Source organism: Lissotriton vulgaris, unplaced genomic scaffold (assembly GCF_964263255.1).
Source record: "Lissotriton vulgaris unplaced genomic scaffold, aLisVul1.2 SCAFFOLD_929, whole genome shotgun sequence".
In the NCBI taxonomy this organism is placed as follows: Eukaryota; Metazoa; Chordata; class Amphibia; order Caudata; family Salamandridae; genus Lissotriton; species Lissotriton vulgaris.
In genome coordinates this window covers 232,604-260,140 of record NW_028242548.1, presented here as the reverse complement: position 1 = coordinate 260,140, position 27,537 = coordinate 232,604, and the positions used below count along the sequence as shown (strand labels likewise).

Here is a 27,537-nt window from a genome sequence, read left to right as displayed (position 1 = left end):
CAACAGAACCTCCAGCCAAAACCAAGGCAAGGAAAAGGAAGATGAGTCCACCACCGTCGGAAATCAACAGACCAGACAGAGCAGCGCCGGCAGAAATAAGCAGCCGGAAGCAGGAAGAACAGCCCGGGGGTCCCCCGGAAGGCTGGGCAAGTTACTCCTGAAGAAGGAAAGAAAAAAAGAAAAACCATCACAGCCTCCAGGACAGGAGTAGGAAGGCGAAGGAATGCCCGGACACACCACCACTGCCAATCCAGCAAGGGATCTGCATCAGCAACATACATAAACACCATGGAGAGCAGAGGCCCGAAGGCGACCACAACTCCCTAGCACAGCGCAAGCTATATAAAAGCTACCACTACCCCACATAGGGTACGTTAAGTCCCAAGACATGGGAACCATCTTTGGAAGAAACTTCCGCAGCAGAGGACAACCAAAAAAGCCACGGGGAAAAACAACCCCCGCAGAAGGCTTTTCAAGCAGCCCAAGAGAACAGAAGGCCTAATCTCAGGGCCATCTGTGCAGATAACTCAAACAAAAAATACAGTCAACAAGGGCATTCCAGCAGCCAACAAAGCCACAGTCTGAGCAAGGAGGACTCAAGTGGCCATAAAACACACAGACCAACAAGGGCGACTAGCCCAAAAGGAGGTCCAAGAACCAGATCAACCATCCAGTCACTGAGGAGGAGAAGGAGGAGGAGGACGAAGCCCCGCCAAGAACCTCTGGATGGCGGAGTCTGCCGGGGCATGGAATAACATAGTGCCATCGAAGGGAAGATCAACCAGCCGTTCCCGAACATTTTCCGGGAACACACGGTCCCGAAGCCAAGCATGGTGGTGAGGGGCAGGCAAAGAGGCCATGGCAGGACCCAGCACCTCCGATATGCCCAGAGCGGAGCGAAGAATAAACGGCACTAGCTCCCGGCCATCTAACGTGCCGCAAGTCAACCTGATCAGTCTCCTGTGAAGTAGCGGACCCCAAGGACTCGACCGAGTTCCACAAACAAGAGGTGGCCCTAGCCAACATACATAAGGTGTTAAGGGCCCGCAGAGCAGCGCTGGTCAAGGCGAACATGTTGCGTCCCCAAGAGTCCAGCCAGCGGGTCTCCCGGGACGGTGGAGCCAATAGTTGCCGTAGAGAGGGAAAGGCAGTCCGCAAAAGTAGACTGGAGGCAGAGGGGAGGAGGGAAAGACACGCCGGGTCACGCGGTGCTGGAAGGTGCCGGTGCAGGAGGTGTTGGGGCACCGGGTCACCTGTGGCAGGAAGCCCACAAGTCCCCATCAGGGAAGAAAGGAGCGATCCCTCAAAGGGAAGCAACAGCTCCCTCCCACCAGAGCCCAGGTGGAGAACCTCCAGAAGATGATCTGCAGGGAAATGAGCCACCGGATCACCCATGTGCAAAATACCCACAGCCGTGGACACAACACGAGTAAAGGCCGCACCCGCCTCCGTAGGGCCCGCGGTGGGGAAAGCAGCTCCTCTGTGTGCGACGGCTGCAAACTAAGGCGGCTGTCCCCGAAGCCAAGCGGGGCGGGCAAAGGCCAGACCTGAAAAGTAGAAGGATGGACCAAGGAGTGGGGAAGGAGTAGTTTCTGTCCTGTAACTCCAGTTCTGTAGTAGGGGTATCTCTGTTATAGTCATAATCTAGTGAATAGTCCCGCCCATGTGCGTGGACCCCGGAGCAATCAAAAATAATCTCTTACAGTGTCAAAAAATGCAGAAATGCATAGACACTTAAGAGAGAATTTAAAGACAGATAATGCAGCCTAAAAAGGCTACACTGTCCAGTACTTCAACTAGAAATTCCACCATAAAATCCACAAAAACAGCAAAGCCTGTACAGATTTCCCTTGCTTCACCAGCAAGATCCCTCAGGAATGATAGAGAGGAGAACCTGGACAGACAAGCCCCATAGGCTGCCATTATGTGGCTTAAACAGGATACTGTGCCTTTAAGGAAACCTTCCAGAAGCTTCTCCCAGTATCCCAGAATGCATAGCAGGTCCAACTTACTTTCAGTTCTTTTTGAAGGCGTAAAAAACGCCAGACCTGTAGCATTGTTTACATGAAGATTTCTCCACCGGGGAGGCGGGAGGGCGCTTATGACTATAACAGAGATACCCCTACTACAGAACTGGAGTTACAGGACAGAAACTACTCCTTCTGTAGTAGGGGATCTCTGTGTATAGTCATAATCTAGTGAATAGAATGGCAAGCCCATCCCCACACCAAAGCGGCGGTGGAGAAACAGAAACAACCACTATAGTGCGAATAAATTCCGCAGCGAAGCCTGCCCAACCTGAGCGTCTGCCCTGGCATCAGTGTCCAGGCAGTAATGCTTAGCAAAGGTATGAACCGACTTCCAAGTGGCCGCCTTGCAGATCTCTGCAATCGGAACATTACGGAGTAAAGCCGTCGTGGCAGCTTTACCCCTGGTGGAATGAGCCTTAGGCTTACGCCCTAAGGTCTTATTAGCTTTTTGGTAACACAGCTGTATGCAGGACACAATCCACCTGGAGATGGACTGCTTAGAGGTAGCAAAACCCGTCCTGACAGATCCATAATTGACAAATAATTGGTCTGACCTACGAATATCCTTGGTTTTATCCAGATAAAATTTCAACACCCTCCTGACATCCAGGGAATGGAAAGACCTTTCCGCTGGAGATGAAGGATTCTGAAAAAACGTAGGTAAAGTTATAGTCTGGTTGATATGAAAATCAGAAATAACCTTGGGAAGAAATTTAGGGTGAGTACGCATAACAACCTTAGCAGCATGAAATACAGTATAAGGTTCTTGGCAACACAACGCCTGAATTTCACTCACCCTGCGGGCCGATGTGATGGCCACGAGGAACGCCGCCTTCCAGGACAGGTGCTGCAACGAAGCCTTATGAATAGGCTCAAAAGGATCCTTCATCAATCTGGACAGCACCACATTCAAATCCCATGAAGGCGAAGGAAGCCTGACAGGAGGGAATCCTTTCTTCAAGCCTTCCAAGAAATCTTTGACCACAGGGATCTGGAAGAAGGAAGTCTGTGAAGGGCATTTCCTGTAGGCAGTCAAGGCAGCGAGATGAACCTTAATGGAATGAACGTTAAGGCCAGACTGCGCCAAATGTAGAAGATAAGGAAGGATGACGTCTTCCTTGCATGTCATAGGGTCATAGTTCTTAGACTTGCACCAGATACAGAACCTCTTCCACTTGTAAGCATAGGAAGTCCTAGTGGAAGGCCGCTTAGCCTCCTTCAGTATGTCCATGCAATCGTCTGGGAGATTCAAATGGCCATATTGCACTATCTCAGGAGCCATGCCGCCAAACTCAAAGAGGAGAGGATCGGGTGCAACATCTGCCCCCCGAACTTCGTGAGAAGGTCCGGCCTGCACGGCAGCCGTATGTGCGGAAGGACAGACCGGTGTAGAAGGTCCGTGAACCACCACTGCCTGGGCCATTCCGGGGCAATCAGGATCATCCGCGCCCTGGATTGGGACAGCTTGATCAGCACCGCTGGAATCAGGGGAATGGGTGGAAAAGCGTACACAAAGCTGTTCGACCAGTTGATCCAGAGTGCATTCCCCAGCTTCCCTTGCTGGTAGTACCTGGAGGCGAAGTCTCGGCATTTGCAGTTTTCGGCGGTGGCGAACAGATCTACGTCTGGAGTCCCCCACCTTTCGAAGACTTCTCCTAGCACGTCGTCGTTTATGACCCATTCGCGATTTTCCTGAATCAGTCTGCTCAGTGCGTCCGCCTGAACATTCTGCACACCTGGCAGATGGGTGGCCGTTATCGTCAATCCTCTTGCCAGAAGCCAATGCCAGATCATCTGCGCCTCCCGAGACAGGGTGTGCGATCTCGACCCCCCTTGCTTGTTGAGGTAATACATCGTGGTAGTATTGTCCGTCTGTACAAGCCGAGAGTTGGCCCGGAATGACGGATGAAAGGCCTTCAGCGCCAAGTGAACAACCCTGAGTTCCAGGAAATTGATGTGATAAGTGGACTCCATCGGAGACCACGCACCTTGAATCTGTAAGTCTCCCGAATGCACTCCCCAGCCGTGGAGAGAAGCATCCGTCACAATCGTCTGGGCAGGAATGTCCTTGTGGAAGGGAACCCCTCTGAGGAGATTCTCCGCTGAACACCACCACTTCAGAGACTGAAGAGCATGCAGAGGCAGTCGTATCTTGTCGTCCCAAGATCCTCTCCTCTGCTCCCACTGGTCCTCCAAGCACTCCTGCAGAGGTCTCATGTGAAGTCTTGCATGGGGAGTGAGGAAGATACAAGAGGCCATCGACCCCAGTAGAGAAGACACCGTCCTCACTGTTGTAGATGGAGCGGTCATAAGAGCCTGAGCCTTCCGAAGGATCGATCGCCGTCGCTCCTCCGAAGGAGACACGCTTGCTGACAGCGTATCGATTGATGCTCCCAAGTACTGCATGCACTGGACCGGAGTCGGGACAGACTTGGACATGTTGATGTGCAACCCCAGCTTGTTCAAGAGAACGCACGTCTTCTGGAAGTGCGCTTGAGCTTCCGAGAAGGAGGCCTTGATCAACCAATCGTCCAGGTACAGGTAGACAAACACCTTGTTCTTCCGCAGATGTGTGGCCACCACCGCCATGCACTTCGAGAATGTTCTGGGTGCGGACTTCAGTCCGAACGGCAACACTGTGTATTGATAGTGATTGGCGCCGACTTGGAATCGCAGGAACTTCCGGTGTTTGTGTGCAATGGGCATATGAAAGTAAGCATCCTGTAGGTCTATGGCACACAGCCAGTCTCCCCGTTGCAGCTGAGGATAAATCTGATGCAACGACAGCATGCGGAACTTTTCTCTGCGAATCCACTTGTTTGCCTGTCGCAAATCCAGAATGGGCCTGAACTCGTTCTTGTCCTTTTTTTGGACCAGAAAGAATTGGGAGTACAGACCTCTTCCTCTCTGAGACAGGAGGCACGTCTTCTATGGCCCTTTTCCTCAAGAGGACGTTGGCCTCCGCCTGGAGCTCGCGCAGTTAATACTGTGAGCTGACCGGAGGGATCGATGGAGGCGGGCCGGTGAACCGAAGACTGTATCCATTGCAAACAATATTCAGCACCCACTTGTCCCGAGTAATTTTTCTCCACTCTGCCAGAAAAGATTGAATGCTTCCCCCCACCGGAGCGGGTAACGGACGAGGGGGAAGTAACAGCTCAGGGACGAGACCCTGCTGCGCCCTTGTTCGCGGTAGAGGGTTGCTGGCCTCCCCTACCCTTCTGGCGCTTTTAGAAGGGCCTGCGGTACTGCTGCTGCTGCTGACCCGTAGCTTGTCCTCGGCCTCTGCCCTGCGCCCCGAACCTCCTCTGGAACGGGCGGTAGCTCTTCTTGTCCTTGGGCTTCTCCAAGCCCACCGCCGTCAAGGTCTCCGCCTCTGCCTTCATGCGGGCCATTTCATCGTCCGCGTGCTTCCCGAAGAGGGTCTCCCCCGAGAAGGGCAGATTAGCAACTCTCTGCTGGGCCTCCGGCTTGAGGAACGTCAGTCGAAGCCAGGCATGGCGTCTCTGGTTAATTCCATGACAATAACCGTGGGCTGCCAGCAACGAGGCATCAGCAGCCGCGCTGATGACTTGATTGGAGACCAGCATCCCTACCTTCAGGATTTCCAGGAAATCCTCCCTCTGATCCTTCGGAAGGAGATCCGCAAACTGCTGTAGGGACTCCCACAGTGCCCGATCATAACGCCCCAGCAGGGCCGTGTCGCTAGCGGCCTTCATGGACGTAGAGGCCGTCCCACAGGCCTTTCTCCCATTGGAGTCGATCCACCGACTTTCCTTATCCGGAGGAACAGTAGAAGACTGGGAGGTCGAGTGCTGCTTCCTGGCTGCCGTCACAATCACGGAGTCTGGCACCGGGTCAGTTCTCAGAAACGCCGGGTCCGAGTCCAGAGCCCTGTACTTCTTAAGAAGGCGGGACGGAGCGGTCCTCGTAGTTGCAGGCGTAAGGAACAGTTCCTTCGCTGGTTCCACCAAACCTGGCACGAGCGGCAGAAGAGGGCGGGACAGGTGCTTCTTGTGAAGCGTCTCAAAGATCACGGACGTCGTCGGTGTTGGAGCCGTCACCGTGATCCCGAGCTTCGCTGCCCCCCTTAAGAGCACGTCCTGAAAGGTACTGATCTCATCCACTGGGGACACCCTTGTCCCTGGCGAGTCCGACAATGTTGGGGAGAAAGATCTGGTCCCGGAGGAATCCGTGCGGGACCGCGACTCTCGCCTCCTGTGGCGCCGCCTCGATCTCGTAGAGGATCGGTGCCGACTACGCTCTCTCCCTCTCCGCCTGGAGCGGGATCGCGATCTCCTGGGCTTAGGCCGCCCTGCTGGAGCCACCGGGGCAGGAGACTTAGGCTTGGGTGGCGCCCCCGGCCGAGGGGTCCCTTTAGGAGGAGTAGGGAACCTCGGCAACGAATAGGTCCTCGGAGGAACCGGAGGAGGATTCTCCAACGGAGGAGCTTGAGGAGGTGGAAGAGGCGGCAGTGGTGGTGGAGTAGGGGACCGAAGGACGAGGCCCCCTTGGTAGGGGAGGAGGAGGAGTAACCGACTTAGGCTTAGTAGGGGTGAACACAGCAGAGTGCGCTGAACCTGGTGAAACTCCCCCCTCACTAGGTTGGGACCTAGGAGAGTTATCCACAGCCTCCTGACGCTTTCCAGAGCGACTCCTGGTGTCAGCGCTCCTTCCGCGCCTCTTGGGAGTCGGAGAACGGCGACGCGACGCCGAGCGCCGATTCCTCGGGGTTGAGTCGCGCTTCCTCGACGTCGAGCGAGACAACCTCGACGTCGAACGTCTCCTTCGCCTCGTCGTCGAACGTCCGTGCCTCGACGGCGACCTTCTGTGCCTCGACGCCGATCTTCTGTGCCTCGACGCCGAGGAGCCCCTCGACGCCGATCGCCTCCGCTTCGACGACGGCGGCGGCGTTGTCGTCTCGACGACGAGCGCCGACGCCGGGCCCCACGACTGCGATCACTTGACGTCGACACCGACGTCGACGACGATGAAGATGCCACCGGAGACTTCAACGGCGGCGGTCGACGTCGCCTCGACCCAGAGCCCTGGGGAGAAGGGGAACAGATAGCAGTCATTCATCTCGACGTCGTGGTTGGAGCCACTGACCACGACGGAGATAGATGACGTTTGCTGGACTTCCTGCCCCTGGGGAGCCCCCCAGAGGCCTCAGCATGGGCAGAAGAAGCCCCACCAGACCCACCTTGTGCCTTCTTCTTTCTCTCCTCGAGTCCCTGAAGTCTGATTTTCATCCTGTCCCTCAGGGTCCTGCCAGTGAACCCACAGCAGATTTCACACTCCTCTGGGATGTGGGGAGAAGGAAGGCAGAGGATACAGACCTCATGGGGGTCTGACTTGGCCTTCTTCCTGGAGCACCTCGGGCATTTGTCAAATAATGCAGGCATTATAGACAACTAAAGTGTGCAAAAGACCAAGAAGAAGACACCAAAGTACTTTAAAAGTACACAAAATCGAAATTAGTGCAAAAAACACCAACAAAACCCTTGAAAAGGGAGAGCTCAATGCTCCGGGGTCCTGCTTGCAGGAGCCGGAAAAAAGAACTGAAAGTAAGTTGGACCTGCTATGCATTCTGGGATACTGGGAGAAGCTTCTGGAAGGTTTCCTTAAAGGCACAGTATACTGTTTAAGCCACATAATGGCAGCCTATGGGGCTTGTCTGTCCAGGTTCTCCTCTCTATCATTCCTGAGGGATCTTGCTGGTGAAGCAAGGGAAATCTGTACAGGCTTTGCTGTTTTTGTGGATTTTATGGTGGAATTTCTAGTTGAAGTACTGGACAGTGTAGCCTTTTTAGGCTGCATTATCTGTCTTTAAATTCTCTCTTAAGTGTCTATGCATTTCTGCATTTTTTGACACTGTAAGAGATTATTTTTGATTGCTCCGTGGTCCACGCACATGGGCGGGACTATTCACTAGATTATGACTATACACAGAGATCCCCTACTACAGAACCTATTGCTCTTCCGACAAAAACCGCAGTCTCAGGAATAGCGAGGAGCCGCCTTTTGATGACGCCGGGGAAAAAGCCACCACGCGGCGGCCCGTCTCCGGTGAGGATGACTCTAGCAGGCACCCACCCTCCGGAGAAGAGGGAGCGTCCAAAGACGAGTCCGTGACTCCGCAGCCTGAGGCAGGACGTCATCACCGTCCGGCGCCAAAGGAGACGCCGGACAGGCCTCCCCCACATCATACAGCACGGGGGGCCAGAGCAGAACCGTAGCCGAAGTGGCTAAGGGACGGCGCCAGAACGGCGCCGACTCGACCTCCAACGAGGCAGCTGCCTGCGTGGAGGGACGAGAGGGACCTGGGGTGTGTCAAGGAGCCCTCCGCCAGCCTCGACCCAGAATGGGACGTAGGGGGTCCGGTCCGCAGACCCATGTGGCGCCGCCAAGGCCGATTCAACCTCCAACGAGGCAGCTGCCTGCGTGGAGGGACGAGAGGGGCCCGGAGGGGGACGAGGGGTCCCCTTCCAGCCTCGACCCATAGCGGGACGAGGGGGATCCGTCGACCCCTCCGGTGCCGTAGCGGCATCACCTCAGCCGTAGACAAGGTCCCCGCCTGTCCAGAGGGCTGAGAGGGGCTCGGGGAAGCGACCCGAGCCCCAGCAACCTCCCTCGACACCACAGGGACTCGCTCAGGAGTTTGCGGCGAAGCATAGGCACCGTGGTCCGAAAGAGGGACCCCCTAAGGGCCGCACCCAAACGGCACCACATCCTCCAAGCCTGGAGCCGAACCAGTCGGCGCCGGGGCCGGAGCCGCTGGCGACGACGCGGAGGGCCCCGCACAGTGCAAGGGATCCGCCGACGTCCCAGGAGGGGAAGGAGGAGAAGCCAGCGAGGCCTGCAAAGCTGCCGCATATGTCTCCAACTGGGTTCTCGACGCCACCTCACCGGGAAATGGTGAATAGGAGGTCGAGACGCGGGCCGCATCACCTGCGGAGAGCCACCCCGACAACTGGCCGGAAGCCAGCCCTGAGGGACAAACTGCGACACTTACCCACCGGGGAGCGATGCTGGTGTGGCATAGGAGAGGGATGAGGACGACGACGGCGGACGCTTTGAAAACCTTCCGCCGAAGCTGAGTGAGGGGAAGAAGCAGACCTAGAGAGACGTGCCGAGAGTAGTTTTATCTGGCACTCCCTTCGGCTTCAACTGTTGGCATACCTCACAATCAATGGAGCTGTGATCTTCCCCTAAACACCACATGTAAATGAGGTGATGGTCCGTCGCAGACATAAGGCGTCCACACGACGTGCAAGACTTAAAGACCGAAGGCATTCGCACACTGTTCCATACAGATAACCACAAAAGTGAAAGACAAAGGGGCCTAAACAGGCCTGGAGCATCGACCGGATCCGCTTTGCACGCGGAAAAGGAAAAAACTGACGTAGGCGCGCCGGGGTGGGACTTATGTGACCTCGCTGACATCACGTACGGGGTCGACGCCTGGGCGGAGTCGCGTGATGCCGTCCCCTGGCGCGCAGGGATGCTGTGGCAAAAAAGAGTTTTCCAGATCCAGTCTCACACCTGGGAGCAATTCTATGTTAAGGAATATGTGGCTAGTAGTCTCTATCAGATTGCAGTGATGTTGAGGGGTGTAGAGTAGAGTGGCGTAGAGTGGTGCAGAGTAGTATATAGTGCCATAAAGTGCAGTGGCATACAGTGTAGTGGGGTAGACTGGAGTGCTGCAGAGTGAAGTGGCATAGAGTGGAGAGATGCAGAGTAAAGTGATGTAGAGTAGAGTGGCATAGAGTGCTGTGGAAAAGAATGCATTAGTGCAGAGTAGAGTGGCACAGAGTGCAGAGTTGCAGAGTAGAGTGTTGTAGAGTGCAGTGGTGTAACATGCAGTAGTGTAACATGCAGTAGAGTAGAGTGGAGCACAGTGCAGCAGCATAGAATTCAGTGGCGTGCAATGCAGTGTCGAAGAATGCAGTGACAGAGTGTGAATAGTAGAATGAAGTGGCATAGAGTGCAGTGGTGCAGAGTGAAGAGTGACATAGTGCAGTGGCGTTGAATACAGTGGCATAGAGTGCAGTGCTGTCCAGTAGAGTGACGCAGACTGCAGTGGAGTATAGTGGTGCAGAGTATAGTGGCATAGAGTACAACTGCATAGAGTGGTGTAGAGTAGAGTGAAGTGGCGTAGCCTGGAGTGTTGCAGAGTACAGGGACAGAGATTGCAGTGTTCCACATTAGAATGTAGTAGATTTCAGTGGTGCAGAGAGGCATAGAGTGTAGTGGCATAGTGTAGTGGTGTAGAGTGCAGTGGCGTAGAGTGCAGCAGTGCAGAGTAGATTAGAGTGGCATACAATGGATCGCCATAGAGTGTAGGGGCGTAGAGTGGAGGGATACAGAGCAGACTGCATTGGCGCAGAGTGTATTGGCATAGAGTGCAATGGCCCCTAGAGTGACGTGTTGCAGAGTGGCATAGAGTGGAGTGGAGCTGTGCAGAGTGGAGTGGAGCTGTGCAGAGTAGAGTGGAGTGGCTTAGGCTGGAGTGATGTAGTGGCCTAGACTGGAGTGGCATAGAGTGCATTAGCATAGAGTAAAGCGGTGCAGAGTAGAGCAGAGAGGCATAGAGTAAGTGTCACAGAGTGCAGGGGCGTAGAATGGAGTAGAGTGCAGTGGCACAGAGTACAGTGGCATGGTGTAAAGTGGAGTGGTGAAGATTAGAATGCAGTGGCGTGCAGTGGTGTGGTGTTGAGTGGAATACCCTATGGTGTAGTAGCACACTCACATTATAGACAACACATCTTCAATTGGAAATTGCCATTACATTTGCACAGACATACAGTTTCACATATGAAAGTATACTGCGCACAATCAATGTCTGGAAATGTCATCACCTAGTGTATTGATTTGTTGTGATGGGTTTAATATATTTCTTTCCACCACACTTCAGAATTACCACAATATGCGCTTCATTTGAGCTTTTCTAATTCTGAAATATCTGCACAGTTCATTTACAGACATTTATATTTTGTTATGTGGTAGAAAAAAACTTCCCTCAAGCACTGCCTGGAGCCAGCATGATTGCCACACAAATACTCTCACTTTGAAGTCAGAGAAAGTGAAGTAAACACCAAGCTCCCTGGACGAGAGAGCCTGACATTTGACCTCTGTGTTTGAATGCACAGCAAATGTGATCAGATGAAAACAAGATTTATAGGCCTGTTTGAAGAAACTGAGCACTGGAGGAAGAATACAGTAACTAGGGGTTGGGAAGGTGAAGGAATGAACTCGAGCTGGGCAGCTTAAAACATATAGAGCCAGGAAACAGAAAGCAAACAAATGTGAGTAACAAACGAAAAAGTCAATGGTAAACAAGGGGTGGATTGCATTCCCACTGAAACTTTGAGTGTCCCCAAGAAGTTGTTAGCAAACCACTTCGACCTGAAATGGAAGATCTAGTGCACATATGAAATATACAGCAAAGTCCACTAGTTTGGCTAGCGAGCGAGAGCGAGAACAGCTGGAAGAAAAGGGCGTTTTAGGGGGAGATCTCCCTGAAAATATAAATAGGGAGAAGTGAGACAAGGCGTAAAATGCCTAATGCCTAAAAATAAAAAACTGATGAAAACATAACTGTGTTTTATTATCCAGTGTTTATCACCTCTTTTAAAAACTGGAACCCACAAACCAAACATGTGAAGTGCAAGCTCACTTAACAATGTGCAGTACATTAGAAGAAAAGTGTGTTTCAGCTTCACTCATGTGTGATGTCGTCATTCATGGTAAGCATGCCATGTTAAAGATGCCTTTTACATTTAATCCTGGTTTTTTGGAGTGCCAAAATAAATAGTTTTAATTTTCAATCACCCCTCAAAATGGTCCATTTAATTTAAAGAATGTATATTAATAGCATTATTCATGCAAAGGAAGGTCTGCTTTACTTACCGAGGCAATAATAAAGACCCTGACTTATCCAAGCCAATATTGCAAGAGTGATGAGGTCCCCAAAACTAGCAGCTATGGGAGTGGCAACATTATCTGGGTTAATACCAGTTTTCTTTGATCCAACTATGACACCAACCATTATGATACCTATTTCAATAAGAAAGAAAACATTAGAGTAACGTTATAATGTGATACTTTCAAAAAATTCGTAAGCCAAACATATTTCTTGCAACACGTACTCAAACAAGGAAATGCCCCATAGGGAAAAGAGACAATAAATTCTGTTTTGCGTCATTTGTATGCACACCATAGCAAATTATGTCTGGAATTTATCCTTATTTTCGAGACAGGGTCATTGTGAATTTACACAGAGATAGAAATTGATGAAGTATAAATCGGTCTACAAATAGAAAAAGGCGATCTATTCTGCTGGGCATGTAAAACCAGAGAGTGAGAGCAGTGAACATCAGGAGAACATGCTAGATGATGTTGGTAGCCAATCGTTATTTCAACTATAGGAAAAGTATCCATTGATCAATTATCAGTCTTTTTTTATTATTATTTTTTATTGAAATAAGGCATGTAAACAATCAAAGCACAACCTTGCTCAGAGGAACCGTAGAGCACATTGATACATTAGTAGCTCATTGCACGGTACATCAAGATTGTCGTCAGGAGTCACATACTATACAGCTTCAGCAGCACCCTCATCCCCGCTCCCAGGTGGTTGACATATATCTCCTCGAAAAGAGTTCTAAGACCCCCATATTTGTGACCATTTCGTCAGACACCCCCTAGAAGCATAAATAGGAACTTCCGTCACCATACACCAGTCCATGTTCTTGGCCCAATCAGCAAAGCTGGATGCGTTCGGTACCTCCATAGACGTGCAATATTTCGCTTGGCCACCATGAAGCACAATTCACCCAAATTCTCTCCTTGGCACTAAGGTCCGTGGGGTCCCAAATGTTCAATAAAAGCAATTTGATGTTGCATTGTATCTGTTGTCCCAACGCCTTCTCCATCATAAGCACCACCCCCTCCAGTATTTCTGTATTATAGCACATTCCCACACAGTATGAACAAAGGTGCCCTATTACCCACAGTGTCGCGCACAGCTATTGTCTTGGACGTAGCCCTATGAACCAATGAGGGTCCGGACAAATGAATTCTGTGAAGGATTTTCAGTTGAAACAATCAGAGTCTGGAGGAAAAGGCTACTTCATGTGGAGTAGACAACAACGAGGGTTTTGGCTTACGCGCAGTAAGGCTACGCCAAATTTATAGTCAACAAAATAGATGCCAGTACTGCACAACAACTCAAAAAATCAACAAGAAAAAGAGTTATAAATCGCTCATTTCCACAGACCACTCTTTCAGTCAAAGAATCAGTCTCATCAAATGGTTTTATTTTTTATGTTTTTACCTTTTTTCTTTTAAGTTTTTACTAGTATTACAAAAGAAGGTAATTTAGATATTTGGCTTGTTACTCAGTCCAACATATCTTGCAAAAATACATGGAAGAGGGAAGGGGCCCTAAGTGCTAAAAGTTTAAAAAGACTTGTTTAAGGTGTACGAAAGTAAGGTATTTGAAAATAGAAAAGGTTTGCGTGACTCTATTTGACTCTATACTTCATGTGGAGACACTACTGTAGCCCCCCACTCCTCGTCATCCAGCCCAGCCATGTCGTGGTCCCATTTACTTCTAAGGGGTCAGTGAATCAGGCATGTTATTAATGAGCTTCCTATATATGAGAGATACAGCCTTTTCAGGCAAATCGCAATCAATCTAGTATCCTATCCTCCAGCGGAGAGGACCTGGGGAGGTCAGCCCCTTTAGGGAGAACTACAATCAAAGTGTGCTGGATTTGGAGATATCAAAACTGTTCTGAACTGGCCATTTCGTAGTCTTGATGTAATCGGGAGAATGGTATGACCTCGCCCGATTTCCATAGGTCCCCAATACTGGAAGTGCCGATGACCTCTGATTTATCAAGCCCTTGGAAAGAAAGTCGACGCAACTCGTCACAGTGCCAGAGCGGCGTGGCCCTGGTGAGTATGCCCTCCCAACCCAGGCTTCTGGTAGCGTCCTTACACACTTGCAAGGCATGTTTAATCGGACCAGACAGGACGGATGTCGGAGATTTACTATACAACACCCCCTCGAAACCGCCGCCTATGAGGAGACATCGGTCTATCGAAAAGGCTGGATCATCGTGTCGCCTATATCTACATTGATTGATCGCAATGAGCTTCGAAGCCCAATAATACCGTTTCATATCAGGAAGCCCAATTCCACCGTCGAACCACTCCAACGAAAGTTTTTGCGTCGCAATGCGGGGGGGGGGGGTTTACCCTCTTATAGCAGGTCCCGCACTACAGACTCTAGCTCCTTGAAGTACGATGCTGCGCCTGGAATAGGCGTGTTCTGCAGCGCATACAGAAGTAGGGGAGGGATATCATCTTAAACAATGCTGCACGCCCTAGGAGAGTTAGGGGAAGCGACTTCCAGTGCAGGACATCGGATTTAAGGCGTGCTAGCGGGGGCTGAAGGTTAGTCTCATAGAACCGAGACAGGTCTTTGGATACCCAGATTCCCACATATTAAAATCCTTCCACGACCTCTGTTAATTGGCAACCCCGGAGGAGTCGGGGCTTAGACAGAGCACAGATTTGGACCAGTTGATCCGGTATCCCACCAATCTACAGAAGATATAGAATATATCCATTACCTCGTTGAGGGACTTTGTTGGGGAGGCTAGCTAAAGCAGGATGTCATCTGCATACAAAGAGATGCGGTCCTCCCAGCCATGAGTCCATCTCAGGCCCCTGATAGCAGGGACCCAACGGATCCACGCCGCCAAGGGCTCCAAGGCCAAGGCAAAGAGGAGTGGTGATAGGGAATAGCCCTGCCTGGTGCCCCTACCCAAGGAAAAAACAGGGGATTTCCGATTATTTATGACCACCTGCGCCAATGGTTGGCAATATAAAAGGTGCATCCATTTGATAAATTCGGGGCCAAAGCCTAGCTTGCGGTGCACCTCAAACAGGTATGGCCATTCAATAGTATCAAATGCCGAAGCAGAGTCTAGGGACACCACCACAGCATCCTCTCTAATAGTATCTGCCCTGCAGAGCACTCCGTGTAGTCGGCGGAGGTTAAGAGATGTGTTTCTTGCCGGCATAAACCTGGACTGGTCCAGGTGGATCAGGGTGGGAAGGACCTGTAACAGATGAGTGGAAAGGGAATGAAATGAAATGAAAATAAAATTTGTAAAGCGCTACAGTTGCCCTCAGGCGTCCAGGCGCTGTGACTAAACAGGATTGCCCTTAGACAAATAAACAAGGATTCTGGTTATTGAAACAAAAAAGTTTTAAGTTGCTTCCGAAAACTGGTTAAGTTGGAATTGCTTCTCATGTGCAAGGGAAGGGTGTTCCATAGTCCTGATACATTATACGAGAAGGAGCATCCTCCTGCTCTGGCTTTAAAGATTCTAGGAGTCTTAGCCAGAAATGCAGATGAGGAACGAAGCGCCTTATTGGGAAGATAAGGAGAAATCAAAGAGTGGTTGATTTCTGGTCCCATTTTTCAAAAAGCCTGATGGGCGATACACAGAGATTTGAACTTTACTCTGTCCTTGACAGGCAGCCAGTGCAACGTTCTTAACCCCGCTTTTATAGATGTTCTTCGTGGGACTCCAAGTAACACACGAGCAGCACAATTTTGAGCATGCTGAAGCTTTTTTAGGGTGTAATCCGGTGCTCCAAGATACAGGGCGTTGTTAAAGTCAAAATGAGATTGGACAAGGCCCTGTATGATTATCTGCTTGGCCTCAAATGGAAGAAGGGGAAGGATTTTTTTGATCACCCTAAGGAGGCCAAAGCAGGTGGCCGCCACCTTGGTGGCCTGTGTGTTGAAGCTCAGTGACTTATCTAGCCATACCCCCAGGCTTTTGATGTTGTCTCTCGGGGCAGGGACCGTCCCCATGCTCGCGGGCCATAGCAGCTCCAAAGTGGAAGGGGCCGCCGGGCCCAAAAGCATGAGATCGGTCTTGTCGTCGTTGAGCTTCAGACATGAGCTCATCATCCAGCTCCTCACCTCCTCCAAACATACTGCTAGGTTGGACGGTGATTGGAGGCCACTTTTCTGCACAAGGGAGACCACCAGCCGGGTGTCGTCCGCATAGTTAATGATGTTAATACCATGCGGACAAACAATCCCGGTCAGCGGCATCAAATATGCATTGAAGAGCGTACGGCTCAATGATGAGCCCTGAGGAACTCCACACCCCTTCGCAAGGATCTTAGCCTCGCAATTGAGCAGTGAAATGGGCCTATATGAAGAACACTGATCTGCGGGCTTGCCCGGTTTGTGGATGACAATGATGGTAGCCAGTGTCTGATCTTTTCTCTCCCGGTACATGTCAGTGAGATAAGGGGCGTTCATGTTCACCGTTAACTTAAGATCTAATATCAGTCTTGACTACACTCATAAGATAGACTAAATAGATCGGATTTTTCTGGGGTTTGAGTGCTTTAAATAGAACAATAAAAAATTGATGTAAAAAAACAAAAAGGGTTCTGTTGACAGTTCTGGAGAGGTCCTTTATGGGGGAGTTATAATACTCAACGTATATTTAGAGAGGACATACAAAGCATAGATGATGAACATGTCTGTATATAATTGTTTACAAAGAGTTTAGCAGACTTCTACGATTTCAGCGAATAATCCAAATAAGTAAGACTTCAACTTGAAGCTAAATAGATCTTTCCTGTAATTTTAGTTAGGCCAGGAGGTGTAGGTAATTTTTGTGGGTATCTCAACAACAATGACTTTTCTTCTAAACCCTGCTACAAGTTTAGGAAAGTGCCCCTTTTTGCATGGTTACCCCCCCCCCCCCACCCCCACCCCCATTTTTGTCTTGCCACAGGCAAGCATCTTGTAAAAGATACCATGGGTATCAAGGGCACTGTGACCAGGGTAGGCCTCGCAGTATGCAAGACCTACAAACCACTGCCTAAGGCCTAGGTAAGTCACCCATCTAGCAGGGTGCACTAGCTTTAAGGTGAGGGTACAGTGGCATGAGCCCTGTACCCCTATAGTGTCTATGCCCATTCTTAGACATTGTAAGCGTAGTAAAGCTATAAAGACCATATGGTCATTATAAACTTCACAGCTCGGTAATGGCTTTACTAAAAACTGGGAAGTTGGAAGCAAACTTCTCAGCATATTAAACCCACACTGATGCCAGTGTTGGTTTTAATGTAACATGCACTCAAAGGACATCTTAGAGATGGCCTCTGAAAATCGACAAGCGCTGGTGTGGTTCCTGAATGACTGCCCGCCATTTTAAACCACCATTCAGGTTTCTGGACCCCTGAGTAGAGAGGCTCCACTCTCTGGGTCCAGAAATAAAGGCCCCTCTGTTAAGAGGTGTCATGGCTCCTCCTCCAGAATGGGCTGGGTCCATGAAAGGGGAAGCTTCAATGGCCTGCCGCCTTTGGAAGCTGTCCCTGTCTTTTGCTGCCTCCAGCAACTGGCTCCCATTGGTTCTGGCCTCCACTTTGGGTGGGAGAATTGGCGGGACGACCAAGCTAGGAAGAGATGTGTGCCCACCTTTGCCAAACCCACCCCTCAGGTGGGGGAGGTGAGGTAAAGCACACATCTCAGAACTCAGATTGAAGATGGAGAGACTCAGCCAATTAGAGAGAGGCTCATACCCCCTCTCACTGGAGGGTGGCATAAAAAGGGGTGTACCCACCTCAAGGAAGGGACCCATTGGTCCCGACCTGCACACCCCTTAAACACCCCTAAATTTATTATTTAGGGGCAACCCTGAACCTTGCCTCCACAGACTCGAGAAAGAAAGAAGAAGGACTGAAAAGCTGCGCTGACCCAAGAAGAAGAGGACACCAACTGCTTTGGCCCCAACCCTACCTGCCTATCCTGTCTACGACCTGCTTAGAGCAAGAACTCCGGAAAGTCCAGCAGCCAGCAACCCCCAGAGCCTGGAGGACCTGCTCTTCAACCCTCTTACAGACTCTGCTTGAGCAAATCTGGTGCTCACAAGAGACAAAGACTCACCCACAGAATTTGGATTCCAGCGACTCAGCGATTCTGCATCACTTTGCACCAGACGCCCACACCCCAAATTCGGGGTGGCCCAATACCCCAAGGAGGTCTACACAGCAATCCTGACCTGGGATCTGGCGATCCCAGACCTCCCTCAAGCTTCGAGACAACACCTGCAGCCTCAACCTGAAAGGTCCCCCCAACCGCAACTGTTAGGAAAACCGGAGTCTAGAAGACATCCTTGCACCCAACGCCACACGGCCTTGGGTGGCCCAACCAACGTGTCCAGGCATCCCCCAAGAACCCAACTTACTTATACAGCAAGTGGTCGCCCTCAGGAAGTCTTCCTTCCAAAGCCTGCAGCAAATTTGCACAACCAACGGTCTCCATTGAAACGCACCAGGTCCCCGACATCCTTTTTACACCCGGCAGCCCCGGTGCCGATGGTGGTGCAGCTCCTGTGTTGGTTGCTGGCACCTGCAGTGCTGACCTTAACCTCAGGAGCTTTGCTCCCACATCCGAGTGGCCTGCTCGTCAGTAGTCCCTAATCGAAGCCCCTCTTATCCCCCAACACTCTGCACTCTGCCACCCCAGTGCAGATGGTGGTACAACTTGAGTGCTCATCCAGACTTTGGGGAACCTTGGTCCTTATCCCCAAACTACCACTCATAAGTTGTGTACTTACCTAAGAACCCGCCATGTTAAGAAATTTTGGGCCAAACATGTTCTAAGTGTTGAACTGATGTTTGTATCGAGAAAAGAGAACTAAACCGCAAATGAATAACAAGTCTTACTTACCTAGTATTGTGAGATCCTAATGTGTGGTATCGAGGCATACCACCCCGTATTCCAAAATAATCCAAAAGTAACTAAAAGTTATCTAAATGTTACTGTGTACTTTAATCTGTTTCCAAAGCATATACAAACCTGTTACAATTGCAACTTCAATTACAATTGCAATCCCTTGAACAGTCTTGTATTTGAGGGTATAGTTATCTTACTTATGTCAAGCCCTGCTTGGTTCTAAAATAAAGCATAAGTATATCTTTTTTTATACTTACCGAATTGGTCTGGATTCTGTCTGTGAGTGTGTGTAATCTGTCTTTAATTGAGCAAATACGATACATGCTTAACACACCCTTTGGATAAGCTGAACTGCTCGCCCACACTACCACAAAGAGAGCTGTTATTACTTACCTAATTTAGCCTCTGCTATACCCCTGGAGACTCCTTGGACTCTGCACACTAAATCTCGTTTTGCTATAGTATATACAGACACCTTCCAACATTGGTGGTAGCAGTGGTATGTAAAGCCTTGTATTTATTGGATTAATTTAGTCAACCTATGGTCACATGGCAAGAACCCAACATTGTCTTTAGTACAACTCATTTTTGAATTGACTACATTTCTTTGTTAGAAGAAGTAAAAGTCACTGAAGTTTTGGGGAAAGTATCTGGAACTGTTAGTGTAGGTCTTCCAAACAAGAACCTCACTTAGAAATATAAGGAGCAACCAGGGAATATGGCTGAGGAGCTTGATTTCACCCCTTACTCCAACCTACAGGTTATAGAGTTTAGGCTTCTCTGTAAAGCTATACAAATAAGAACTGGGTCCAATCCTACAAGGGTACAACCCCAGAGGTTCCTGGCATGGCATGCAAGGGACCACCCCAAAGAAGAAGACTACCTTCAGGAAAATGGGGAAAGTAGTGAGGATGATGAAGTCCAAGACCAACCACCTCAACTACTTAGGGAGGAAGGAAACTTTGTGTCCTACCCTCCACATCCAAGAGGTACGGGGTCTGGCTCCAACAGAGATAGGGTCAACTCCTTACCAGACAGCGAGGGCAACTTCGCTGAGGAGGATCTCATTTTAGTAAGGATGACCAAAAGTCTAGACTAAGAGACTAGGCTCCTAGTTCTAGAAAAAGAGAGAGCAGAGATGGGCCTAGAACCCATCAATGGTGGCAGCAACTTTAGAAAAAGAAGGATCCTATCATCCTAAAATCACCAAAGGGATTGTCCCTAAATTTAAGGATGGTGATGACCTCACCAAGTTGTTCACAGCCTTTTAGAAGGCTTATAAAGCCATAAAAGTATTGAAATCTCACTGGGGGCACTCCTGTGGAGACTGTTCCCGGATAGTGCAGGGACACACTTATTACCCTTAGAGGGGCAGAAGCAGAGTCTTATGAAATCATGAAGGACACCGTGATTGATGGATTTGGATTCACAACTGAGGAGTGCAGAATTACATTCCGGGGGCTCAGAAATCCCAGAGTCAGTCCTGCGTGAACTTTGTACACTACTCAGTAAAACACTAGGTGGCTGGTTGACTGGAAGTAAAGTGCAGGTGTATGACAAACTTTATAATTTTTTTATGAAGGAACACATTTTAAGTAACTACATCACTGAAAAGTTGCACCAGCATCTGGTAGACCTAGGTCCAATTTCTCCCCAAGAATTGGGAAAGGAGGCAGACCACTGGGACAAGACAAGGGTAACCAAGGCAACAACTGGGGGTGAGAAAAAGAAAGGGGCCACAAAGCCTCCCCAGGGGAAAGAGGGCGAGAAACCCAAAGATAAAATACAGGAGTCTTCTAAAGGCCCCTAAATCCTGGTCAGGGGTTGTGGGCCCAAGAGCTCTTCCCAGCTCACTAGTGGGTACAAGGGGAAATATTTTGATCTTGCAAAGACCTGGCGTTTTCACTGTAACAAGAAGGGACACCAAGCTGAATATGCTGCCTGTCCCAACAAATCAGCTCTGAGTCCCTCACCAGTTTCTACTGATATTGTTAATCTGCAGATGGGCTAAAATGTGTGCCCAGAGGAAATCCGGATTCAAACTGAAGCTGTTTTAGTCTCTGAGAGGGATGGAGGGCTAGCCACTTTGGCTGTCTGCCCCCCTTATTTTAAAGAAGTACCTGCAGTACCCTTTAGTGAATGGGACTCAGATAGAAGCCCTGGGGATAAAGGTGCCAGTGTCACCATGGTGAGAGATATACTGGTTTCCCCAGAGCAATACCAAACTAAAAAAACCTATCCAGTTACCAATGCAGACAGTGTCACCACTAACCATGCATGGCTATGGTGCTATTAGACGAGGGAAGGAGAGAGAGGGGTTGCGGCCTGAAACAGGTAGTGGTCTCCCCAAAGCTCACAACTGCCTGCCTGCCTGCTTGAAAATTATCTGGAAACTTCAGCATGGGCTGAGGTAGAAAGAAAGACACGTGCAGCCATGCTGCAGATCCCTGAAATAGTGTGTGTTAAGACCAGAGAACAATGCCTAGCATGGGGAGAAAATCAAGTGTTGGAGCCTGAAATTATGGCCCAACCTCCCAAAAGGAAAGGTCGGAAGACTGGTGAAAAAAGCTTCGACCCAGCTTAAAGATCAGGACACATCTCACCAGGGAGAGGACTTGTCAGCACCAGAAAAAACTGAGCCCATGGAGCTTGAACCTTACGAGGTAGACCTCTTAGGGCCATGGGGACTATCTAGGTGACAGCTGTGCCTTGGGCAGCAGGTCTGCCCCACTCTTGAAGGCCTGAGGCAGCAAGCTGCTCCCTAGATGGTCCCCATGGTCCCAAGAGGTCCACCTCCACACCTGATGGGCACTTCCAATTTACTGGGATGCCCTTTGGTCTAAAGAATGTCCTTGCCACCTTCCAAAGGTAGGTGAATCAAGTCTTTGCTGGGTTGGAAGGCTATAGAGCAGCTTTTTTTTATATTGCTGTGTTTCGCTCTTCCTGGCAGGGTCACCTGGGGAATATTTTACAGGCCCCTCAAGTTGCAGGTCTAACTATCAACCCATCCAAGTGCCATACAAGGCAGGGAACTGTTGTGTACTTGGGCCAACTTGTAGGTGGAGGCCATGTCCAACCCCTTTAACTCAAAATCCAGATAAATTCTGGATTGGGATGCTCCAAAAACCCACACCTAAGTCAGGGCATTCCTTGGCTTGACTGGCTATTATAGGTTTGTGAAGGGATATGGGTCCATTGTGACTCCCCTCAAAAACCTCACCTCCAACAAAATGTCCAAGAAAGTGAACTGGACAGTTGGCTACCAAAAGGCATTTGACACCCTAAAAGAGGCAATGTGTTCAGCACCTATTCTCAAGGCTCCAGGTTACTCAAGCAGCTCATAGTGCAGACTGCTGACTCTGAGCTAGGGATGGAAGCGGTACTATCCCAACCCAGTGATGAGGGGGTTGTGTAGGAAAGTGCCCCATTTTGCATGGTTACCCCCACTGTCTGCCAGACATCTGATGCAACCTGACTTGTTGTGCCTTGAGTCCCTTCCCAGGGCCAGTGTTCTTTCCCATGACTGTACCTTTGTACCCACAACTGGCACATCTCTGGACACAGGTAAGCCCCTTGTAAAAGATACCATAGGCACCAAGGGCACTGTGACCAGTGAAGACATCTAAGGGCTGCAGCACCTGTTGTGCCCCGTAGAGGCCTTGTACCTTAAAACCCACACACTGCCATTGCAGGCTGCGTGTTTTGGTGCAGAGAAAAGTGAGGAGTTGACATGACACACATCCCTGTGTGCCATGCCTGCAACCCATTCCCTAAGACCTATGTAAGTCACCCCTCTAGCAGGGTGTACTAGCCATAAGGAGGGGGTACAGTGTCATGAGCCCTGTACCCCTACAGTGTCTAAGCCCATTCTTAGATATTGTAAGTGTAGTAAAGCCATAAAGAGAATATGGTCTGGGAGTTGATCATTACAAAATCCACAGCTCCAGAATGGCTTTACTAAAAATTAGAAGTTTGGTAGCAAGCTTCTCAGCGCATTAAACCCACACTGTAGCCCGTGTTGAATTTAATGCAAAATGCACTCAAGGGGCATCTCTAAGATGCCCGAGAAAATTACCCAGCCCTGGTGTGGTTCCTGAATGGCTGCCCGCCATTTGGCACCACCAGAGAGGTTTCTGGGCCCCTGGGTAGAAAGCCTCCGCTCTCTTGATCCAGAAACAAAACCTTCCTGGGCAGATATGTCATGCCTCCTCCCCGAGAATGGCTTGGGTCCACGAAAGGGGAAGCTTAAAGGCCTGCCACCTTTGGAAGCTATCTGGGCCTTTTGCTGCCCCCATCAACTGGCTCCCACTGGTTCTGGCCCCACTTTGAGCGGAGGAATCGACGGGAAAACCAGGCTAGGAAGAAAGGTGTGCCTACCTTGCCAACCCCACCCCTCAGGTGGGGGAGGCGAGGTGACAAACACATCTCTGTCCCCTCCATCTTGAAGATGGAGGGGACTCAGCCAATTAGGGAGAGGCTCATGCCCCCTCTCACTGGAGGGTGGCATAATAGGGGGGTGCACCCACCCCAAGGAAGGGACCCATTAGTCCCGACCTGCACTCCCCTTAAACGACCATAAATCTAGTATTTAGGGGCAACCCTGAAACTTGCCTCCTCAGATTAGGGGAAGAAAGAAGAAGGAACAAAATGCTGTGCTGACCAGAAAGAAGAAGAGGACACCAACTGCTTTCGCCCCGTCAGTCAATGACCTGCCTACAGCAAGTACCCTGGTGAGTCCAGCAACCAGCAACCCCCAGAGCCCAGAGGACCTGCTCTGCAACCCTCTTACCAGACTGTCTCCTGTGAGCACCAAATTTGCTCAAGCAAAGACTCCCCCACAGAATCCAGATTCCGGCAACTCCACAATTCTGTACAACTCTGAACCAGACACCCACAGCCTGAGTTCGAGTGCCCCAACACCCCATGGAGGTCTCCCCAGTGATCCTGACCAGGGATCTGGTGATCCCAACCTCCCTCAAGTTTCAAGACGACGCCTGCAGGCTCAACCTGAAGGGTCCCCCTGACCGCAACCAGAGATGATAAGAAAACCCAACGCAAGAAGACACCCCTGAACCAGACATCCCACGACCTTGGGTGGCCCAACCGATGTGTCCAGGCATCCCTCAAGATAACAACTTACCTCTACAGCTGGTGGTCGCCTTCAGGAAGTCTCTCTGCATGATCCTGTAGCAACTTTGCACAAGCAAAGGTCTCCATTAAAACACACAGGGTCCCAACATCCTTTTTGCACCCTGCACCCAAGCACCCCGGTGGAGCTGGTGGTGCAGCTCCTGTGTTTGTCGTTGGCCCCTGAAGTGCTGACCGTAACCCCACAAGTTTTGCTCCCACACCAGAGTGGCTTGCTCACCAGCAGTCCCTAACTGAAGACCCCCTTAGACCTACTGGCTAACATTGGGCCCCCCCCCCCGAGTGCAGCTGGTGGTACAACTTGAGTGCCTATCTAGACCGTGTGGAAACTTGGTCCTAACCCCTAAAACTCTCACTCGTAAGTTGTGTACTTACTTGAGAAACCACTAACACTTTTCTCCCATATGAACCCATGTTAAGAGATTTTGGTCCTAAAATGTTCAAAGTGTTGAACTGATGTTTGTATGGAGAAAAGAGAATTAAACTGCAAAATGTATAAAAAGTCTTAATTACCTTATATTGTGAGATCCTAAGATGTGGTATCTAGGCATACCACCTCAAGTACTCATGTAATCCAAAAGTAACTAAAATGTTACCTGAAAATGAATAAATAAATACTGTGTACTTTAAACTGTTTCCAAAGCATATACAAATCTGCAACAATTGCAACTTCAATTACAACTGCAGTTCCTTGAACAGTCTAGCATTTGAGAGTATATTATACTTACTTGTGCCAAGCCCTGCTTGATTCTAAAATAAAACACAAGTATACCTTTTTTATACTTCCTGAATTGGTTTGTATTCGGTCTTTGAGTTTGTGTAATTAGTCCTTGATTGAGTTAATACAATAAATTCTTAACACATCCTAACTGCTCACCCACACTACCACAAAGAGAGCTGTTAGTACTTACCTAATTTAGCTCTGGATTATTTCCAGTAATTATGCAAAGGCTCACTAATTCAAAGACACTGACTGGGAGAAAGGAGTGTAAGGAGAGTTAAAGAAAGAGGGAGACTGAGAAAAAGAGAGTGAAAGAGGGCAAGTGAAACCTAGAAAGAGGGGGTAGGGTGAGAAAGTAAAAAAAGAGAGAAAGTTGGTATGATACCCTTAACAAGGAACAGAGAGCGTACTGGTAGTATGCAAGACACTGCACCTATATACCTACCACATTGCGCCGGTCAGTGAATCTCAGTTCCCAAGTACTGCAATATCCTAGATCCACAGAAATACCTGAACCTTGTTACAATAGCTTTAAACAACTATTTCAGATCTTCTACTCTACTTATTGGTCTGTGATATTATGTAGGAAACATCAGCCAAGAGTGCATTTTATTTACCTCTCTAACCACTTCCAGCATTTGTACTAAACCCAACCTTACACAGACAGACACACACACAAATACGCATTATATTACATACTGTCTGTTATACCAACTGGCATGTAGGGCAGCAATGAAGGATCTCCATTTCCGTCAGCCTTGGGAAAGTTTCTGTACAGTGCCCTAGATGTGGTTAAGAGTCTTCATTTCCATTTCCATAATTTACCCCTAAGTGTTCTTAGGTCTGACTCTCTTCAGTTTGTCTTATGGGTCCATTGCACAGCTGTTCTTGTTACGGAGCCTTACTCAATTTTTTAGTGGGTCCTATCCATCTCTATCATTTTCTCATAATGATGGTGTTGATGCTCTATTGCCTGTATCTGGTGAGTAGTTCCTGGTTAGAGAAGGTTCATTGCCAGAAAATATGTAAGATTCTTCTCAGCTTACTTGTGAGGAAGGCTGACAGTTTGGGGATGCTGCTTTTCATCATCCGCCAGCATTCCAATCCATACAAGAGTGTGAGCAGAACACACCTCAGGTATGGCCTCAGCTTGGTGTTGGTTCTGTATTGAGATGACCTCCACACATTGTTCAGCATTGTTTAGGCATTCTGGCCTTGTTTGGTCGGTTCTTGATGTCACAGCCTGCCCCTCCATCATGTCCAATAATACTGCCTAGGTAGATGACATCTTTAGGCACGGCCAGATACTCTCCAACCATCATGATTGGTGAAGGGTTTGGGATGTTGAATGGCATGGCATCAGATTTCTTCATGTTGAACTTCAGATTTATTTGCTATGCATTGATGTTGAGGTAAGACATTTTTCCAGCATATACTGGTGTATGTGAGAAAGCAAATCTAAGTCATCCACATAATCAAGGTCTTCCAGGGTAGACCATAAGGTCTAACTGATGCCTGTGGCTTTGTCTTCAGGTGAGTGTAAGAACACTCTCCACTGACATTCACCACACCACACCACCCTGTTGAAGACAGACATTAAACCAGACAAGTCCAAAACGTCAAAATAACGAAAACTTTGAATGAGGGAAATATTTATGCTCTTTTTACATTTTTAAGTGTACTTCAAATGCGTTTCTACCTTTAAAACAAAACAACTATCTCTTAGTATGAAGATGACCAGACGAACTACTGGAGAGTAGGTGCTGCTGTAGGTGCCGAGGTGTCTCTCTTCAGCGCACCCTTCACCTTTACTCGTGTTGGTGTCAGTCTCCTGCCATTTTTCTTGTTAGCAGCTCATTCTGGCCCAGACTTGATAACTTCTTGTTTTTGTCTGTGCTGTCTGTTCTATCTGCCCGTGCCCATTTAACTGCTCCTTGGTTCCTCCTAACTTCCCCTTTTTACTTCTTTTGGTCCGGTTACTGTTCGGTTTTGCATCTTGGTCTCTTCTGTCAGCTTTTGCCCCCGACTTGCTCTGCTGATCACGTTTTCCAACCTGGCTGCTCCTGCTGGACTTTCTCGCTCTCCCAGCTGGACTTTCCCTGTCTTGCAGAATCTGCTCACTGCTCTCACATGCTCTTCCCACACTCCAAGGCCCTACTTAGGGTAGGCCTCAGTGAGGCTGCGCTGCTGGCGCGCCAAAGGCAAGATCATCTGCACCCTTCCATGCTTGGACGGCCCAGTGACAGGAACCCTGGTCCAAACACCTCCCACAGCTACACCGCAGATTAACTCCAGCTGCTCTACCCTTGATGCCGCCACGAACGCTGCTACCAAGCCACACCTCAGTCCACAGCGGGTCCATTTGCCTGCTCACCTACACACTTCACTTACCTCCACACACCCGCATCCAGCGCCCACAAACACACACCACACCGCTCACCAAGTCAGAACGCAAGACCCGCACTCACACAGCAACACACACTAACCCCGCACAGCCATCACTAATGGATACAAAATCCTGCACCAGGACAGACACCATAAACCAGGAGGAGGACTCGCCATCATCCACAGAGGCATCTTCAAGTGTACCAGAAGCCACTTTTATGGAATACATGCACTTCAAGCTTCAGATGGATAGTAAAACCACTATTAAAGGCACCCCCACCTATCGGCCCCAAGGCCATTGCACCCACTTCAGGAACTTCCTCACTGACCTCACTGCACTGAGTCCCAGCAAGACCTCGTACTTGCAGTCAATCTCCATTTTCATCTCAGGACCCCACAGGCTTCAACTCCATGGACTTGCTCAAATGTCTACAGAACATGAGCCTCACCTAGCTCATACAAGG

The 27,537-nt window shown here is 49.6% G+C and overlaps 1 protein-coding gene across 1 annotated transcript in view; it reads right to left on the bottom strand.

Moving 5' to 3' along the window:
* SLC41A2 (solute carrier family 41 member 2) overlaps positions 1-27,537 on the bottom strand; it is a 416,626-nt gene that overhangs the window by 186,175 nt on the left and 202,914 nt on the right. The window contains exon 6 of the mRNA XM_086948344.1: positions 11,943-12,089. Within this exon, the coding sequence (XP_086804470.1) occupies positions 11,943-12,089 (147 nt within the window). The remainder of the gene's footprint in view (positions 1-11,942; positions 12,090-27,537) is intronic.